At 44.8% G+C, this 20,321-nt stretch overlaps 1 protein-coding gene across 4 annotated transcripts in view; it reads left to right on the top strand.

Moving 5' to 3' along the window:
* TMEM94 (transmembrane protein 94) overlaps positions 1-20,321 on the top strand; it is a 51,110-nt gene that overhangs the window by 16,339 nt on the left and 14,450 nt on the right. For 3 of the 4 annotated variants that reach the window (XR_005628247.1, XM_039716231.1, XM_039716230.1), the window contains 15 exons: positions 3,857-3,976; positions 4,660-4,787; positions 5,370-5,506; positions 6,134-6,330; positions 6,957-7,108; positions 7,390-7,492; positions 7,791-7,877; positions 8,375-8,491; positions 12,194-12,250; positions 14,069-14,173; positions 14,772-14,936; positions 15,166-15,375; positions 15,520-15,835; positions 16,567-16,740; positions 19,909-20,011. Coding sequence is in view for 3 of the 4 variants with exons in the window: in XM_039716231.1 (XP_039572165.1) it covers positions 3,857-3,976; positions 4,660-4,787; positions 5,370-5,506; positions 6,134-6,330; positions 6,957-7,108; positions 7,390-7,492; positions 7,791-7,877; positions 8,375-8,491; positions 12,194-12,250; positions 14,069-14,173; positions 14,772-14,936; positions 15,166-15,375; positions 15,520-15,835; positions 16,567-16,740; positions 19,909-20,011 (2,171 nt within the window). In the remaining variant the exon portion in view is untranslated. The remainder of the gene's footprint in view (positions 1-3,856; positions 3,977-4,659; positions 4,788-5,369; positions 5,507-6,133; positions 6,331-6,956; positions 7,109-7,389; positions 7,493-7,790; positions 7,878-8,374; positions 8,492-12,193; positions 12,251-14,068; positions 14,174-14,771; positions 14,937-15,165; positions 15,376-15,519; positions 15,836-16,566; positions 16,741-19,908; positions 20,012-20,321) is intronic. The other variant, XM_039716232.1, reaches the window with a different exon arrangement.

The raw sequence follows: 20,321 nt of genomic DNA, 5'->3' as shown, positions 1-20,321 counted from the left end.
GGACAAGGCAAAGGAAAGTCTACAGATTCTGTGACTCCTCAACTCCTGCCTCTGAGCTGCTTCTTATTTCCTTCCTGAAGAGCCAAACCAGCTCCTAACCCTGGGCATTTGCAAGATCTATCCCAGATCCCCTTTTCCAAATGTTTTCAGGCAAGCCAAGCAGTAATTCAACATGTAGAATATTTACTACGAGTGGAGAAATTCACACATCTTTTCATGTTCCCATCCAGTCCACGCCTCAGCACATTCATTGCCTCTAGAAAATAAAATCACATGCATAAATGAAATGTCCTGCACTGTTTTCCCCTAACAGCCATGCCATAGATCACAACTCTTGGAGCCCTGATATCATCCTAAGGCAGAAGGATGCAATCATCCCCTTTTTACCTGGCTCCAGCTGTGCCCCTCACACTGGGGCTGGGATGGCCAGGGCAGGGGTCAGCTCCAGAGGAGCCCTAAGTGCACTTAGAGGCTCCTGTGCTCTCCAGGGCAAAGGAGGAAGCAACTGCTCATTTTGTCCTTAGGACTTTTTGCCTTTAGGCACAGGCAAAAGGGAAGTACAGCCTTTTAAAATGCCTCGTGATACCCATCAGGGGTTTGCTTTCACTGTAACCTGGAATTTACTGTCTGCTCTTTCCTTGTTGTTGTTCAGAGGAAGCCCTGTGCTAAGGCAGCTGGGTGGGAAGGTGTCTTGCTGTTTCTGTTTGGACCGGAAAATTAGCAGCTTTCTCTTTGAGTGTGACTTTCCAAAGCAAAGATGTGAATGTTGAGGGTTTTATTAATGAACTGACACCTCCTGTGAACGGCTTCTTCACCCTGGGGTGCTCACTTTCTGGTTTGTGGCAGGAAGAGCACTTGCAGCTGATGAAAGGCTGGAAAGTTCCCTCTGGGACAGCTTCAGAGGCCTGGGTTTCCCAAAGGTTTACTTAAGGGCATTTGAAAAATGCCTCATTAGCACTTGATGACTCAGCAGGGCAGCTTTTGTTGAGAAAACCTGGAGCTGCCCCTTGCCAGGAGCTCATGGGGGCTCTTCTTGCCTGTCCCTTTCATTTGGGTCCCAGGCTCCTTCCCTTGATGCTCACCCACAGCAGGTCACCCCAGTGCCCCAGCTACCTCACTCACAGCAGTGCAGTGTTTGTTTACCAGATGGTTCTGCCTCCTTTGCTGAATACTCCATGTTCTGAGTGTCAGGATGGGTGTTTAACAATTCCTGCTCTTCCTCTTCCCCAGCCCTGCCACACTGCACTTGTCCTGTGTCACCTGCTACAGCCACGTTCCTGTGTGGCTGCCCTTATCTTGACTGACACCGTGCCAGACCAGTAACTCCTGTGTAAAGTCTGGAGCAGGTGTGCAAGTGTTTCAGGGACCTTTTTTGATTACCTCTGGATTTGCTGCCTTTTTGTGCTCGCTGCCTGCTGTGCAGTGGCACTTGCTCTTTCCAGGCACTGTGTGACTGCAGTACACGTTGGCATTAAGTGCAGCTTTCCTCTCATTTCTTCTGTAGCTCTTGATGTCTAAGCAGACTTTGCTCTTCAGTTGGAGTTCCCATTATTTTTGCTGCCTTTCATTCAGGGTGTTTTATTTACCTATCTGCTTTCCCCATGCTGGGGAGGATTTATACATCTGTGGGTGCCTTGCTCTGCCCTGGACAGGCAGCAGTCAGACAGGAGAGAGAAGCCTGATTATCCCTTGCTCAGTGTTCCGTTCCTGTGTGGCTGCCCTTATCTTGACTGACACCGTGCCAGACCAGTAACTCCTCTGTAAAGTCTGGAGCAGGTGTGCAAGTGTTTCAGGGACCTTTTTTGATTACCTCTGGATTTGCTGCCTTTTTGTGCTCACTGCCTGCTGTGCAGTGGCACTGGCTCTTTCCAGGCACTGTGTGACTGCGGTAGATGTTGGCATTAAGTGCAGCTTTCCTCTCATTTCTTCTGTAGCTCTTGATGTCTAAGCAGACTTTGCTCTTCAGTTGGAGTTCCCATTATTTTTGCTGCCTTTCATTCAGGGTGTTTTATTTACCTATCTGCTTTCCCCATGCTGGGGAGGATTTATACATCTGTGGGTGCCTTGCTCTGCCCTGGACAGGCAGCAGTCAGACAGGAGAGAGAAGCCTGATTATCCCTTGCTCAGTGTTCTTCTCAGACACTCCTGTTTGCAGCACTCTGTGGTGCAGCAGCACGGCTGGTGCCAGCTCCACTGCCATCTCCTCTGGGAGTCTTTGAGACACTCCTATGTTTAGTTCTGTGCTGATGTTACCTGGGCTGCTTCCAAGAACAACACAGAACTGCTTCCTCTGTTCCTAAAACTGACACAGGGAATGAAAACTGCAGCAGGATTATTTTTAGTTCTGTGAAAGTGCAGCTAAAGCAGCATTGCTGGACTCTGCCTGGACACAATTTGCTGTTTCAGGTTGTCTCTGATAGGTGAGAAGAGTGTGTGTTTGTGTGTGGTAGATGGTATTTGAAAGAGAATTTATGTTCTATTCCACAACACTGTTACAGTTTTGGATTGGACCATCAATGCAAATGAGTCCAAAGTCCAAGATTAGTTTCCAGTAAATGTTCATCATGAAACCATGCAGTAAAGGAACAGGAAGAGCAGATCAGAGGCAAGCTGCACTTGCAGAGCTGGGTGTGTGCAAGCAGCCCCTGAGGAGCAGAACTGCTGCAGTTTGAGACCACGGTGGGTTTGGCAGGGCCGGGAAGGGCTCCTAGAGCAGGAAGAGCTGCAGCTCCTACCTGAGCTCTGGCTGTGTCACACTGCTGGGGACAGGAGGGACAAACCTCCTGCCTGTTTGTGTTCAGTAGTTCTGAACTCTGGGCACAGTAGGGCACACGTGAACATTTCTATATGCAGGATATCCTGTGTGTTGTACATGCTCAATCTGTTTGTATTAAAACATGAAATGCCCATGAGAACTTTTATTTACCACTTCCCTGCTGTAGCCCTCTCATGGACGCCTGCCTGTTCTTCCCTGCTGATTTGCTGTCAGTGATCTGGTGCCCACAGTACCTCACTGCAATCTGTGATTTGAAAGAAAGGAGAGTGCTCATACTCCTGGCCCAGAAATGCAAGTGTTTACCCCACTTTGTTGTTACCAACATCTTATGGCAGCGTTTTCCATATGGCACACTCCTGGGATGTGTCCTTTGGGACTGCTGCTCTTTGATGGGCACTGAGGGAGCAGTGTGTGAACTCTGTGCTTCCTGCAAGGCCAAATGTCTCCCTTGCAGTTCAGCACTTAAAACTCCAGTGTTTGCTCTTGTAAAAGGAGGAGTTGGTGGCAGGGTCATGTCTGGTCCTGAACTGATCTACAGCCTAGCATTTAAATCTGGGAGTTTATGCATCAAAGTAGCCACAGAGGCAGGACTCACAAATGAAAATCTGTAGCAAGCAGTTGTGGAAATTGCACCACTCTTGTTTTGAATTGTGGATATTCTACTACTTAGTTTTTACTATTGTTAGCAAAATTCATCCTGTATCATTACAATTCTACCATAGCCGTGTTCTGTTGTCTCTACAAGCTGATACCAGTTCAAGCCTGCATAACCTCTGTTTGTATTGTCCTCAGCCTCCACTGATTAGATCTTGTTTCACAGAAATGACTTGGTATTGTGCTTTGATAAAGTATTTATCAGCACAGTCAGGACCGGTTTGTTTACTTGATACTATCTAAGTGCTCTAATTCCAGCCAGCAGTCTAAAGTTCACAGGAGGGAAGATGATTTCAGGAAAATGGAGAATCAGGCTGGTGATGATGAGTGCAGGACATTCACAGCCACATGCTCTGTCAGCCACCAGGAAAAAGCCTAAAAGGAAAATAGGGAAGCACTAACCAGTTTATTTTTCTGGCACCTCAGGATGAGATGACCTCAAGTTTGGGCCTTACCACAAAGAAAGCCCTCACGATCCTGAGAGACCAATTGTCAGCACTGCTGGAGGGCCATCAGAAGGAACGGAAAAAAGGGACTTCATGGAAGGTGAGGCACCAAACAGCACAAGCTGGGCACTTGGTCTTCCCTTCTCAAAGTAAAGATGAGGGCTAAACAGAAGTTGGCTGCATTCCCCCCAAGAATGTCTGGGTGTAATGTCTGGGTGTAGAACTGCTGCAGTCCTTGGGAACAAAGCAAGGAATCTAAGGGTGAGTTTCTGTGAGCACTTCTGTCCTGGATGCCAAAGCTCTGTGGGAAGATGCCTCTTGCCCTGTGAAGGATCTCAGGACTTCAAGAGCCACTAAGGGCAGTGAGCTTAGAGGGTCCATCTCAGGTGGAGATAAAAGAGCTGTGAAGCCCAACAGTCTCCCCTTGTCCACTGTGCTTGCCTGGGATGTGTGTTGAATACAAATGCCAGTGTTTATGCAGAAGCTTGAAAGTGTTCCTTGGTTGGTCAGTGACAATGGGGCAGCCTGGCACAGAAGCCTTTTCATTCTTCCAGTCAAGAGAAAAGCAGAGAGTGTTCACCCAGACTCACCAGCAGAGTATGGATTGGTGCTGAAGGATTCACACAATGGACCTGGGGTGCTCTGTGTCATTTTCAGGGGTTTTGCAAAGTTCTGTTCTCCCTGGAGCACCAGCTGCTGTCTTCCCCCTTTCCCACTCTGCTTTTCCAAATGTCTGGCTCTGTATTCCATGAGTGCTGACTGTGTGCTGCTCTCCCTTTGCAGGAGGTGTGGAGGAGCAGTTTCCTGTACCATGGTAACCGCTGCTCCTGCTTCCACTGGCCTGGTGCCTCTCTGATGCTGCTGGCAGGGCTGTTGCTGCTGTGCTGCTATGGGAGCCAGCCACAGGGGAGGTGAGCAAAGCTTCCTGTGCTGCTTAACTGAAGCAGGGTGGTGGGTTTGGATCATCTTAGTACTGTCTGTGATTGACATAAGTGTTGTCTCTCATTCTGTCCAGATATCCAGGTGTCAGCGTAGTCACACTGGTAATTTCCTGTCACTCCCTTTCACAGAACTTCAGCCAACTTAATTCTAGTTCTAATAGACCTTAATTCTACTTCTAATAGGAGAGACTGAGGGGTTTTTTTTCCTACAGCATTCATAGATCTTTAAGACTCTTAAGGCATTATCATCGTGAAGGAAGTATTTTGAAACTGGAGAAATTAGTGGCTCATGGGAGAAGTTAGTGTGCTATACATGCATTGACCATATTTGTAAAGTATTTTTTAATTGAGATGGGTCCTTTCAGACCTCTCTGGTGTCTTTATCCTAAAGAAGTATGATCATGTGTTTCTTTTTGAGCCATGAATCTGTGAAATATGGAAATAAACAACCAGGCAGTTGAGTGTTTATCTCTGTGGGTGTCTGGCAGTGTATTCTGCTTGTTTACTCAAACCTCATGTGCATTCTGCTTCCTCCTGTTTTGCTGTGTGAAGCCAAGGTGCTGAGATAGTCAATGCCCTGGCACTCTTCCTCCTGCTCCTCTTGGATCTCCTCATGATCGGGCGTCAGGAGAGGCTGAAGTGCAGAGAGGTGGAGAGGAGGCTTCAGACCATCGTTGATAAGATAAATGGTGAGGTCTCCTTCATCTGTCCCATTTGCACTTTTCCACCCATTGAATCTTTCCCCAAACCTGATCACACGCATTCCTAATTAAGCTTGCTAACCTTCCCCGTGTTGCACAGAAGCAGGCTGTGGGAAGTGTGTTCTCCTCATGCCTGTCCTGTAAAATAGTTATTTTGAGCTGTCATGTGGCCATGTGCTTCCAAGCTGTGTGTTAGCAGGTGGGCGTCTGTTATGGCTGTGCTTTGGAGTAATTCAAATCCTCATATCCTCGCAAAAATATCTGCCTTGCAGCAGATGAGGAGGGGAGAACACGTGGGGTTGTACCACAACACGGAGCAGAAGGAAATCATTTTCTGTGCATGAGCATCCTCTCAGCAGGGACCTGAGGGGGCAGTTCATTTCAGTGGGGCAGTTTTAAGGACAGCCTTTAGCTTTTCTGTTGTACAGGATTTTAAATGACTGTTTAGTTTTTAATACTGAGTGGAGAGAGAAGCCAGCAAGGAGGAAGAGAGAGATGATAAGAGACCATGGGAATGGGCTGAACTTAGCACTGGGGGACTTAAAACCACTCAACCACTACAGGATGTAGATCCAGAATTGCTACCACTTCCTTCTTTCTCATTTGTGCTTTCAGATACACTTGGCAAAGAGGTGAAATGGCCAGACTCCATGTACCCTGACCTTCACATGCCTTATGCCCCATCCTGGTCCCTTCACTGGGCCTACAGGGATGGCCATCTTGTCAACCTGCCCGTGAGCCTCTTGGTAGAAGGAGATGTTGTGGCTTTGAGGCCAGGCCAGGAATCATTTGCTTCTCTGAGAGGGATTAAGGTAACTTGCTTGTCTAATTTCCCTGGCCTGTAACAATTTATTTCCCAGGTTTTTCATGCTAATACTCTAATTCCCAGAGTACAAATTATTGGAGTGTTTGGTTTCTTCTGACCTTGAAAATAGCTTGAAATTCCAGTTCAGTCAAGGATGGCACATAGCTAGCCAGGCTGCATCTTCTCCATGGACTCCCAAATCCACTGGACAGGAGACACTAATGTTATACAAAAGCACTATATTTCCTCCTCTCTCAGGTCAAGGGGAAAATGTAATGTGCTGCTAAATATAAGTGGAGTGAATCTATCTAGTAGGATAATATGACATACAAACCTCATCTTTTATCCTGCTTTTTATGTGCAGAAATAAAGTTTGTCTGCTTTGACCTTCTCCTTACTACTGATTAGTTATAAAAGAAGGTAATATAAAATACCTGATGTAGAAGTAAATTAACTACTCACTTACAAGATCTATACAAAGATTTTACTGCTTGAAGAAGGTTAGAAAAAGTTTAAAGCTTGAAATTTACCTTTGGTGGTTTTAATTGTAACTTTCACTCCAAGTGCCAGTTCTCATGAAATAACCAGATGTACTTGAACACAAGCCTTTGGGCTCTCTGACCTTTCTTCTAGGATGATGAGCACATAGTTCTGGAGCCTGGAGATCTATTTCCACCCTTCTCACCCCCGCCCTCCCCAAGGGGAGAAGTGAAGAAGGGACCTCAGAATCCTCAGCTCTATCGTCTCTTCCGTGTGTTGAAAACCCCAATAATTGATAATGTCAGGTGGGTTAAATGTGGACACAGTGCCTAGCCAGCTGTCTGTGTCCTTGTTGCTGCCTTCCTGCTAAGCAGGTGAGGAGACCTGAGAAGTTTCTTGGCAATACTGCTAATTTACCCTGCTAAGTGTCTCACTGTTATTGTAGATGCTGGCTTTTGACAGCCCTCCCTCATAGCATAGGCTGAGCACAGTGTTCTGATCAGGTCTGCTAGGAGGTTTATATCCAAGCAAAGTGAAGGGTTAGGGTCTTGGTTGCTGAAATTTCCAGCTGTTTTCTGTTTTTTAGGTGGTGCCTGGAAATGGCTCTGTCACGGCCTGTGACAGCCCTGGATAATGAGAGGTTCACTGTACAGTCAGTGATGCTGAAATATGCTGTCCCTATCGTGCTGGTAGGTCTCATTCCAAGCCTTTGTCCTTGAGAATAGCCATGCTTTGTCAATAAATCTGAAGAATTGTAGCCATCAACAGGAAGTTGTGGCCAGGCTCACTCATGCAGCTGACTCTGTGTGTACCTTGAGCAGTTCAGAGATGCTGAGCCACAAAGCCATGAGAGGAGGGAGGAACTGCAGCAGCAGATCAAAAATATATTTTTCATACTTTTCCCAGGGCTGAGAATGTTACAAGGCACTCAAAACACCTTCCCTGCAAGTGCCAGTGTTAGGTGACAGTGTTGTCTCTGAATTGCAGGCTGGATTCCTGATCACCAATGCCGTGCGCTTCATTTTCCAAGCTCCTGGAATTGCTTCCTGGCAGTACACTCTTCTGCAGCTGCAGGTAAAGGAGAGCTCTGAGCTTCACTACACCTCCTCTCCAGAGCACTGCTGAGATGGATTCCCTCTGTGAGGACTTAATTCATCCTGTGACAGCATCCTGGGCTTCCTGAATTTGGAAGCATGCTGGATCCAGGAGCATTCAGTGGAGGAGGACATCAGAACTTCCCTTACAGACTTACCTTTAATATGTTTTGCTCTTTCATTTGCCATGTATGTGTTTATCTATATCTACATATATGGTATCCTTTGCCTTTAAACTCATAGTGTTTATGCCAAATTCAGCAGAAAAAACAGCTGCAAGTTGGTGTGGTTGATTCATGGCCTCCTTCTTTAAACCCCCCTGAGGTGTGCACTGTTTGGCACTGCTTCCAGTCCCCTTCCTTCTTGCCCTGTCCTTTTATCCCCATCCTCTAACTGTGGTGGAAAAGATGTCATGTGAGAGGTTCTGACTTCTTCTTGTCTCTGTGCTTGTTGGTGATCACAAGGTTTTTTTTTCAGGTGAATGGTGTCTTGCCCATCCTTCCATTGCTCTTTCCTGTCCTGTGGATTCTTGCTACAGCCTTTGGAGAAGCCAGAGTGTTGGCCCAGATGAGCAAGGCCTCCTCCACTTCACTGGTAGGTTTCTCTCCACATTAAACCATTGCAGAGACCAGGGCAGGAGATGAAAAAGCTCTTGAAGTGAGAATTCAGCAGATGTGTCCACATAATTGTAAAACCTTGTTGGATCTTTGGTTGTCCCAGCTGTTGTCCCCTCTCCCTGGAGTGCAATATTACTTCTTGAACAGATGCTTTAATTTTTTCAACCTCTTTACAGATGTTCCAAGGTGATAGGAAGCTCTGGTGATTCCGTAATACTCTTCAATGCATGTGTTTTCTGTCAGATAAATACAGTTTGGCAGAGGGGTCAACATGGAGATAAATGCCCTGTGGTGGCTCTAACTGGGCAATGTGTAGCCACTGAGAAGGAACGAGATACATCATGTCCTCTGTAATGCCTTGTGGGCTGAACAATCCTTTCCTGAGGCTCTGGGGCTTTGTTTGCAGGCGTGGCCTTTGGCTGGGTCAGGGAGTAAGAGCAGTTTCTGGTGGCTGTGCTGGTTTGGGCAGTGCACTTTGGTGGTCTGATGGGATGTGGTCCTGAGCTGGATGTGTTGTCCCTTCTTTTGTGCTGGTGGCAGTGCTGTTGAGGTGCACTGAGCTGTTTGTCTTCTGTGCTGATTTCTGTTACTTGGACAGAGCTTCTCTCTCCTTCTTGTCCTCCCTTGGCCTCTGTGGCCCTGGGTCTGTGTTTTCTATTCTTTTCTCTCTAGCTGAACATGAGTAAGCTGCCCGTGTCCTGGGAGGAAGGTCACGTTACATTCCTTAGCAGCATTTGCACCTTTATAATCTCTTTTCAGTATTTTCACCACTTTACCTTTCCTACTCATTCTCAGCATCCCTTGGTTTCTACTTTTGAAACCTCCCTCTTTCCCTTCACAATTCACAATTCAGCTGGGAAAAGCCAGAGCTCCTTGGATTCCTTGCTTCATCATTCTCAACATTCCCATTTGCCCTGTCACTCATACTTGCACCTTCCTTTTTTTCCTTTCCTGTCTTCTCCTTTTTCTTGTCCAGGCAGCTCTGTCTGTCCAGCCAGCTCTTTCTGTGGCATCTCAGATATGCTCTTCCATCTTGCTGCTGCAGAGCAGCTGCTGTGACATGCCTTGGTCGCTCACCCCCTGACCAGGGCAGTCACTTTGTCTCTCTTATTTCCCTCCTTCCTTCTCTCTTCTCTGTTCAAAATGTAGCACGTAAGACCCTGCTCCTCTCCAATCACTTGGCCTCCTTGGTGGCAACTTGGCTGCTTCTCCACCTTCTTCCCCTTCCTATCATGTTCAAGCTGTTTGATTCCAAATTTTTCAAGGCCAGAGGTGACCTTTGTGACTGGCTGAAAGGACACAAACCAGTGCCCCCCCTGAACAAGCCCCTGCCTCAAGTTTCATTACTACAGTTGGACTGCTGCAACATTCCTTTTAGAGAAGAATTTGCTGTTGGTTTGAGAACATTTGTACTGCCTCTGATAGGTTTTGTCAGTAATTATTTACCTTCACTGCTAAAGATGGACGTTCTGTGTTAGTGGGAATTTCTGCAGTATCTGATTTCCAGCCCTTGGAAAATTTACATCTTTTGTATCCTAGATTTAAGAGCAAAGAGCACGTCAATCAAAATTCTGGTCTGTTGTAACTACTCACATTCCTTTTTACCATCTCTGGTTAAGTAAACAGTGCAAGCACCTTGAGGCACTATAAGCATATTTTCCAAACCTCTAATCTTTCTCTTGGCATTCCTCTTAGCTTTCTCCACTGTTTCAGGGACACTGTAGGGTTATGAATCTCAAACCCCACAAAATATTCCAGTAATAGCTGTGCTTTTGAAAAATTTCAGAATAATTTGGACTTTCTACTCTGTGTTCCCTTGTTTGTACAACAAAGCATCCCATTAGATCTTTCAGTCACTGCTTTAAAAGGCCAGGCTTTGTTCAGCTGCAGAATCCTCATCCTGTGAGTCCAATCTCCATTTTTTGCACCTAAATACACAGCCTTAGTTTTGTGCCTGTTGGGATATATGTTTTTGCATACTGCCCAAGCAATCCATATTGTTCTGTGAGTGATCTCTCCTCTTTACATTGCACCCTGCCCTAAACTTTGTATCCTTTACAGTCTCTATCAGTAATATGTTGGTTTTAGTTTTCTCTCAGGTTATTAACAAAATACCCAGATTTGTCCCTGCTTGAGGTAGTAAAACATCATTGCAAATAATTTCTGTTTCTCTTCCATTTAGAGATAGTCTGTTTCTAATATATAACATGGGCCCTATTACTTTGGTATTTTCATTAGAAAACTAGTCAAGCATTTAGAATCAAGTTAAATTACCAAATGGTCTATGTCAAAAGCAGTACTTTTATCAGACAAATTTGTAATTTTGTCAAAAAAGATATCACAATAGTTTAAGGAGATTTGCTGCTCATATATTTGTGGTGTTTGGCACTGATTGTATTATTCCACTTCTTTTAATTGAGTCTCATATCATATTAGCTGCTCTTTTATTCTGTCTGAAATCAAAGTCTGTCTGGGGTCCTGTGGTAACTTGGATGGTTCTCCTTCCCTTTTTGGGCATTGGCACCACTTCCATTGAACTGGGACTTAATCCATAGTTCAAGCCTTCTGCAAAATCAGCAGTAACAGTCATTGTCCAGACCTGCTAATTTAAACATATTTACTTTCTGTAGCTGGTGTTGGAATGGAAAATATTTCATAGTTATCATATGGTATGATTGTATCACTGAATAAGGAATAGCAATATTTATTTAACACGTCTGCCTTGCCTACAATGTCATTTGCAATTTCACTGTCTTTAACAAGCAGTGGTCTGGTTTTAATTACCAACTGGTGTACTTTTCCTTATTTTTTATGTTAATTCTTACTTATTTTTCTAAAACTGGTCTCTTATTTTTACTGTAGGATTGTTGCTTTTTTTTAAATGGTAACAAAATATTCTTAAAGAGTTCCTAATTATCCTTCCTAGTTCTCAATTTAAATGAATATTGACATATTTCTCTTGGCTTTTTTCAGCTTCGTTAAACTGATCCTTTTTCAAATGCTAGATATGCATTATTATTGGGGCTGTAGTTTTATTTACATATAAATGTAATTACTATGATCACTTGTGGTTGTGAATAGACTTAAATTTAAACTTTTTCAAGATTACATCTAGTGTGGAATAGCTTTGTGCTGAATGCTAAAATTGAGTTAGTGAATTTCTCAGGGTAATTCCAAGAGCACCGTGGTGGTGCCCTGCTATAATTTCTTTTCATTTCCTCTCCACATCCCATTCATATTGCCTCAGTCCTCTGTGTCCATTGTGTTCCAGGCACCTGCTTTTCCAACCCATCTTCCAGCCTCCTTCCTGTAACTGACCCATATAAGTTAAAATCAGATCACTCAATCCTGGCTCTTTCTAACTAAAAATAGCCACCCAGAAAGATCCTCCTCTGGGTCTAATTGCTATTATTTTCTCTGTAGACACTTAGGTAATGACTGTGTGTTCCTCTGTGATGTTCAGCACCAAGCACTTTGCCTGTGCTTCACAAGTAGATAAAAACAGAGTCCATTAAAGGCGTAATTACTTTGATGAGTTTTTGGTCTGCCTTGGTACAGCAGCTCCCACAGAGCAGGACTCCTGCTTTCTCCTCCCTGAAGGCACATCCTGTGGGAAGGATGTTCCTCATGGCACATTTCTGAGCACAATTATAGTAACTGGTCTCTTCTCTTGCTGCAGCTTGCTAAGTTTTCAGAGGACACTCTCAGCAGCTACACAGAGATGGTATCTTCTCAGGTACTATTATTATGAATTGTTTTCCTCCATCTTCACTGCAGAACTTCATGGTATCCTTTCCCTTCCTCTCTGATCTCCTGCTTGTTGCTAGACCCTTTTGACTTGTGTCAGTTGTCCATTGTCACTCATTTGTTGCTTTAATTTGCTGTGCATGCAGGTTGCATGTGTTTGCCCTCCATCTCCCCATGTAAATACTGCTGTGCTGACTGGAGTTTGAGGTGACCTCAATACTGAGTCCAGTTGGGCTTTTCTGAATATTGCAAATGGTTTGAAATCAACATTTTCTGTCCTGGAGATAGTACCTCTTTCAAGTCCTGTTCTAGAAGTAAAATAAACTTTGTATGGTGTGTGTCTGAATGAAGCAAAGTATTTTGGTTGTACCAGAAAAACTTTGTTCAAGCCAAAACTAAAACCCAGAGGGAACAGTGGTCAGCACCCAGACCAAACTGCAGCGGGGCCATGGGATGTTCAGGCTTTTTAAAAGTCTGATCCTGCCCCATAGGCTTCTTATCAGGCTTAAGCACATTACTGGTGCTTCCAGAGCTGGGGCAATTAAACATCCAGGAGCCTTTTTTCTAGGTAAGGAACTACTCTGGCCACTCTATAAATTGCATCATCCAGGTTAAACAGGTGGGTAGAGGAAAGATACTTCTCTGTCTGGTGTTAAGAGATTCCCCTTTCCATAAGGAGGCAGATGGACTCCAGGAGTGATTAAGAATCCCTTGATATGACAAGAATCAGTTCCTGTCTCCTTGCTCCCAGTCACTCAAAGGAGTGCACATGGGTGCACACACGTCTTTCCTTTGCTGAATATTTTGTTGCCTTTCTGTGCCAGTTCATCATTTAGCTGAGATGTTTTTCAGGTATTAAATGGGGTTGATTTTAGCTGATCTGCCTTGTTGAGGAGATCTGTTTCTTTCCTTTTGTAACATTTTTGCTTAGAAGAAACTGGTTTAAATAAGAGCAATTTTTTTGGTGATAGCTCCAGATTGTTTTGCATTTGAGCTTACTGCTGTACTAACCATTAGGATCCAGGGAACATGATTTGAGGAGCTTTGGGGGAAGTGCTCTGCAATCACAGTATTCCAGAATAACAGCTAAAAAGCAGTAAAATAACACAGTAATTCAATCCTGGTTTTGCTGGCTTTAGGATTGCCAGAGGAAAACACACAGCTCTAGTGCTTGGATTGATTACTGCCATCCAGACTCCCTGTGAAACATATCTGTGCAGAAAATGAAGGGTGCCAACTGGACATTTTAATTTTGCAAAATATCTCCTTCTTTCTGTTCCATTACAATTCCTTTGTAAGAATGGAGTAGTCAGGGTACCTTGGCTTTGTTTCAGGTGTTATCATTGCCTCAGTAACCTTGAGCAAGTCACCTCACCACAGGGACCCCATCCTTTACCTGATTTGCAGCATGGTGGTGGGAACTCAAAGGCCTCAAACTCCACAGTCCAAGGGCTTGAGTTACTTCAGGATAAAAACACCAAGAGGTGACAACTGATTCACTTGAAATGAACTCACTTCGGAATTAATTTCTGTGGTTTTGGGTAGATGAGAGGTAGTTTCAGTGAATTCTCAAGTCAACAATCAGACTGACTGTTAGCAATCAGTGGAAAGGGAAAGAAATGCTTTTCCCTGAACACCAGCACTGTATCAGGTAACAGGTTCCCACAGAGGCTGATGTCTATCTTACAGTGTATCCCTGTGTTGAAAGTGAAAGCAGGTAATGTCATACTCCCTTTTCCCCTTCCCTCCCTTCATCTTCCACTGAAGGAGTCTCTAACTGGCTGATGTCCTCTGCTTCCCTCCTCAGGAAATGATACGCTGTATCTGGAGCCACTTCCTCTGTGTCTTAAAAGGCAATTCCCCGACTCTGAGCTTCACTTCCAGCTTGCTCCACAGTCTGGGATCTGTCACTGTGAGTATTGCTGGGTTGTCAGAAAGAGGAGCCCTGTGAGGATGCTTCATTTGCATCATTTGTGTCATCATTCCTGAGCACAGACTGCAGGCAGTTCACTGTGCTGGAATTAGAAACCCTTCAGGCACCTGTCTTTGTAGAAGAGTTTATAACTGTCCTGTCATGTCCAAGCACATTTACAGGCCAAAACAATAGTTTGAGATACTCTGTGACATCTGACAGGATGTCTGTATCTTCCAGCTCTAGTTTTGGTTAAATTATCCTCTTGATTCCTGTGCAAGAACCAGCTGGTTTGGGTCCTGGAAAGGTGAAATAGGTTGAATAGTTGCTTCCTTCCCTTAGTCTTCATGCATGCATAGTTCTGTAATATGCTGAAGTAAAATTGGTGTTAAGCAACCCATCAGTCTTGTTAGAGCAAGGAATTTTTGGATTTCTTGGAGTGTTATTAGGTGCAGTTTCTTCAGAGAGCAAGTTGGTGAAGGAGAGACTTGTCTATCCTCCCATGTGTTTATTAAAGTCATTATATTTGCAACTATGCATGAACACAGATGTTTTCACTAAGATTTTGCTTTCTTGTGGGTGTTGTGGGATGTTCTAGGTGCTCTGCTGTGTAGACAAGCAGGGGATTCTTTCCTGGCCAAACCCCAGCCCAGAGACTGTTCTGTTCTTCAGTGGGAAGGTGGAACCACCTCATGACAGCCACGAGGACCTGACTGATGAGCTTTCCACACGGTCCTTCTGCCATCCTGAGATGGAAGATGAGGTGGGTGATCCTTAGTCCATAATGTCGTGTGTTGGTTGCAATCATAATTTGACTGACACAAAATGTGATATTATCGAGGGGCCTTGTAGAGAAGTCCTGTGCCATATTTCTTTGCCTAAAGATGAGGAAGCAAGCAGGGATCCTTTTCTACAGGAGTCCTGAAGCAGCAGGTGAATCAGCAGTGTTCAGCTGCTGCATCATCACCCTGTGCTCTGTTGGTCTCCCACAGCCCCATGAAAGAGATGCTTTGCTCTCGGGCCCCCTGGCAGACACAGTGCACATGGCCAATGAACAGGAGAGGAACAACTGGTCTGGTGATGCTCCAAAGGCTCCTGAAGCCTCTGCCCACCGGAAGCCAAACAGCAGAAACAAACATCCCTCTGGATCCAACGTCAGCTTTAGCAAGGACACGGAGGGTGGAGAGGAGGAACACACTCAGGTAAGACTTCCTGGAGGCTTTTATGGAGCTGTAACACCAACTCAAACCCATTGTTGGGGAGTTTAACTGGGAATTCCCTGCAGGATTCCAGGCTCAAGCTGTATTCATTGTAACAAGCCACAATTTCTCTGCCTGTTGGACCAGGTTGCTGGGGACAGCGAAGTGTTGGCTTGTGAGGCTGAAGACTTTGTGTGTGACTACCACCTGGAGATGCTCAGCCTGTCCCAAGACCAGCAGAACCCCTCCTGCATCCAGTTTGATGACTCCAACTGGCACATGCACCTGAATTCCCTCAAGCCTCTGGGCCTGAACGTGCTGCTCAACCTGTGCAACGCCGGCGTGACCGAGCGGCTGTGCCGCTTCTCCGACCACCTCTGCAACATCGCCCTGCAGGAGACTCACAATGCTGTGCTGCCTGTCCACGTGCCCTGGGGCCTCTGTGAGCTTGCCAGGCTGATAGGTGAGCAGCAGCTGGATGAGCAGACATGCAGAAATCAGAGCTGTCAATAGACAATCCTTGGAGAGTGTGAGAATATTTCCCCAGTCCCGTTTGCTGAGGAGGTGGAAATACAGAGCTGGCTCTGTTGTTTTTTGGTTGCCAGAAGAGTTTATTAAAGAGATGGCTTTTGGCGAGTTCTGACATTATCAGTGCTATCCAAGAGCAAATGTTACCAAGGATAGTGCCAGCCAGCCCTGGCTAGGCTTCATATTCTCCTGGTGTGAGTCTGTCAGTCTCATCAGGAGACAAAGAATACCTGCTAATGAGCAGATATCTGCCCTGTCTTTACTGTAGGGCTTTACAGGGAGTTTGGGGATAAATAGTGTACATCAGCTCATTTTACAGATGAGAAAATGGAGGCATAGGGGCAGTAAGAGATTAGAGGTAACACTAGGATTAAAAACTGGAAACTTGAACTCACTTCCCTGCCTGTCCTGTGATGTCACAGTTACTCTCATCAGTAAACAAGAGCATGAGCACTGTAATTACTCATCTAGTCCTTTGGAGTGTTTTTCATCCAAGATCTTGAGCCATATTTACATAGGTGAACTGTGAGCACAGCTCACCTACCAGTTGCTGTGGAGGTGTCAGAATGAGCACAGGCAAAGTGGGTGGCACAGAATCAGGAGAAGGGACTTCTCTTTTGCATTGATTAGAGCCTGATTTTCCTCCTCTTTTTGTTCGTGTTTCAGGTTTCACACCAGGTGCTAAAGATCTTTTCAAGCAGGAGAACTATTTGGCTTTGTACCGCTTGCCAAGTGATGAGATGGTTAAGGAAACCATCCTGGGGAAGCTTTCATCCATCACCAAGAGGAGACCCCCCCTGAGCCACATGATTAACCTCTTTGTGAAGGACACCAATACCAGTAAGGCTGCCTTTTTCTCTGGGCATCCACTTGGCACAGGAGGAGCTTTTCCTCAGAGAGCCCAGAAAATGTCAGGGTGGAGGAACCTGGAATCACTGTGGGGTGCTGCCCCTGCTCTGCCCATGGCCAGTGCAGATGTGATTAACAAACCTCAGTGATCATCTATGGTATTCTGAGGGGGGGAAAATTCTTCCCAGCCTTGGCTCACTCCAGGATCACAAATAATTTTTTTGAATTATTTTAGATAGCTACTATATTTTAGGTATAGTAGACCTGTTTTCTGTGAACAAATGGCAGTACAGAGTGTGGTATGGGTTTATTGAGTTTTTAATAGACTTCATGATGGTAGTGAAACTAATGCTGCATGGGGTTGAATATCACTTTGGGTTTTAGTTAATAATGCTCATCCTTCTGATAAATCATAAACCAATATCTTTGTGAGTTGTCCAGTGTATTATATTACACACTCCTATATTGCATACTAAAAAGAAATCACAAAACTCCCATGCAAACTCAAAGTGACCATGAATGTAAACCTGAAGTCATGCAGACTTCTCCACTCTTTCTACACCTTTGTGCTCTCGTAGGAATGGGCCAGGATGGAAAGGATGTACAGCTGGCTGAGGTCTTAAAGCACCTCAGAAAGATTTAACAGCTTGCCTCTCAGAGCTCTTAGTCTCTTTGTAATTCCTTAAATTGACTGAACTTGGCTCTCTAGAGTTGACATATGTTCAATATTGAGTCTGAAATATGATCATTGTGCTGGCCAGAGTTTTACCAGGTTAAATTGTCTTCTCTCACCCACTTCTTCTGAAATTTTTGTCTTTATTTGGGGAGGAGCTTTTTCATTTGTTCTTATTGCTGCTATCTTGCTTTCGTAACTAGGAATTGTTTTGATGCTGAGATTTTTAGTGTAGAGAAAAATCTTTTAATGTTGCCTCATTTCAACTCCTTATCCTCAGTTTTAAACGGTTTAGGTTAGAGCCTGGAGCTCAGACGAATAGGTGTGACCTGGATTATGCTGTCTAGAGTAAATTCTAAGAGGAATTTTGCCAGTTGGGTTTAGTTAACCATTGGAACACCTCTCACACAATGGTCTTGTCCCTTGAAATTTCCTAAAATACTGCCATTTTAGAACCAGAAATACTGGATTGTGCAGATAACATTGGATGAAGTCAAATGGCTCTGTTTATGCAGAAGTCAGACCAGATGATCATAACTTACCTCTCTCCACACATTATTTGTGAATAAATCTTGGAATCCACCCACTCCCATGACATGCTGCAGTCAAAGCAAGATACATAAATTCTACAGCTGTAGCAGAAATAGGAGGCAGCTTATCTGTATGTTCCTAACTATTCTATTGAAATTCATGTCTCACCATCTCTGTCTTCCTTTGCTGGAGCTGCACTGCTCCATTCCTTTTGATCTGTCATTGGCTCAGCTGGAGCAGTTTGGTTCTTCCCAATGAGTCCCAGCAGCCATGAATGGCTGTCATACCCCCTGCCCTATTCATTAGGTTTTTTCCCTTTTGCCAGAGAAATCCTGGCCTGAGAGTTCACGATTTGGGAAGGGAAAAGGCTGAGCTCATTTCACTGGCAAGGACAGCTCAGTGAACTCCTTGCAGTTTATAGTGTCTGCAGTCATTGCCACTTTTCCCTTAGCAGGGCTGTGGTGTGGGATTCTGGTGGGAATTAATGGATTGCAGTTGCTGACAGGCATCAGTGTGGGTACATCTGTGCACGTGGTCATTGCAAGCTCTTGCTCTGTGTCCAGGACACAGGTTTTGCATGGATAAACATCTCTTGTTCCCTCTTTCCAAGCAAGGACTATCTGACCTTAGGAGCAAGGTGGGAAGGATTAGGTGTTTATACAATAAAATTAACCAGAGCTCTGCACAAGTGCTCCTTTGTGTCCCTGAGACAGGCTCCTTCTTTCACACACAGCTCTTATTCGTCTTGGAGGTTTGTTATGCTGATAAACTTGGCTTGTGATGACTATTTATAGCAAAAGCAGAGAGCTGCTATGTTTTGGAAAATCCTCTGGTGCTCCTGAAGGTCCCTTGCTGGTTTGTGTTGAGGGGATATTCTTGGCTCTGGGTTTCACCTGCCAGTGTGAGCATTAGCAGTCAGCAACAATGCCTGCGAGAAGCCTTTGGGCTCATTTTTCTTGGCAGTGTTTTAGGTTTTGTTTTTTGGGTGTTTTTTTTTTTATTAGCTCAGCTTTGAAGCTATTGGGGGCAAAGTCACAGAGCAGCTGGAGGAGGGAAGGGAGACTCTACGTGCAGGAAATGTTAATAGGTTGATACAAATGAGAGGGAGCAGGAGGTGTGCAGGGGAGACAGCCCCAAGTCATGAACTTGTGTCCCGTGCCTGGGACCTGCATCAGGGATGTCACACACCTCTGAGAAAAACTTCTGGACACCTCTGACTACAAGAGGGAATAAGAGATTTTGAGTCTGTATTAAAAACTAAAATAGGGGGAGAAAGAAAACCAGGACAAGCTGTGATGTCCACTGATTTTCAGTTCTTCCCTAAAGACAACATGAGTTACTTTTTTAGTGTCTCTTATATTGAACTTTTGAGCATCCTGATTTAAAACTTTTTCATGGTGAAAATGTGAAACAGGCTGTTATCTGCCAGGTCACACTGTCAAATTATCTTCTGCTACTTGAATGAAAAGTATTCCAGAATACCTCTTACCCTTTAGTTCTACATCTGGCCTAAAAATGAATGCACTTTGCAGCACAGGCAGACTTTGATCCCCCTAGGCTCATCACTGCTGCTTGTACTTTCCAAACAAGAGGCACAAAGGAATTTCTCTTCTGCTCTGTGGGATGCAGGAGCAAGATATTATCCCACCTTTATAGGAGCAGGATTGATACACTGGGTAAGGGGAGAATAGGAGGGGACTACATGGCTCATATTTTATCACAGCCCTGTTTGAACCCACAGTTAGACAAAGGGCAGTTGCAGGTGCATCATCAATCCTGAACAGTTTCTTGATGGAGACCGGAGACTTTCAGCAGAGGAAAAGGGGATATCTGGAATGCATCAAAGCATTTTGTGGGAACACTCATGTTTTAACAAATAAGGGAGCCGTTGGTGTGATATGCCCTTCCTGGGAGCTGTATGTGTGATGCTGACTCACTGTTCTCTTACACTTCAGGCACTGAGCAGATGTTTTCTCATGGGACAGCTGACATCATCCTTGAGGCCTGCACTGACTTTTGGGATGGTACTGATATCTACCCCCTCTCTGGCTCTGACAGGTGGGCAGCTTTCTCATGTGGGGCATGCAGGAGCTGCATGTAAAATGCAGAGGGAACCTGGTCACTCTGTTAAAATTCTTTTTGTGATGCTTGTTTAGCTTTTTAAGAGCTTCAAGTAGGTTATGAACATGAGCCATCTCTGCTTGTAATTAATTGTTATCATAGCATGTAAGAGATTAGATATCAACAAGCATTCAGTTGAACTGGAAGAGCAGCCACTTCTTACTGTATCTGTTGGGATATTGTTCTCTTGTAAGTTGATTCTGACTGTACTGTGTAGTAGGGCTGAATTATAATCAGGTCATGCTGG

This window comes from Passer montanus, unplaced genomic scaffold (genome assembly GCF_014805655.1).
Source record: "Passer montanus isolate IOZ18808 unplaced genomic scaffold, ASM1480565v1 scaffold35, whole genome shotgun sequence".
In the NCBI taxonomy this organism is placed as follows: domain Eukaryota; kingdom Metazoa; phylum Chordata; class Aves; order Passeriformes; family Passeridae; genus Passer; species Passer montanus.
Note: the sequence above shows the minus strand (reverse complement) of the source record. Positions and strands in the feature narration are given on the sequence as shown.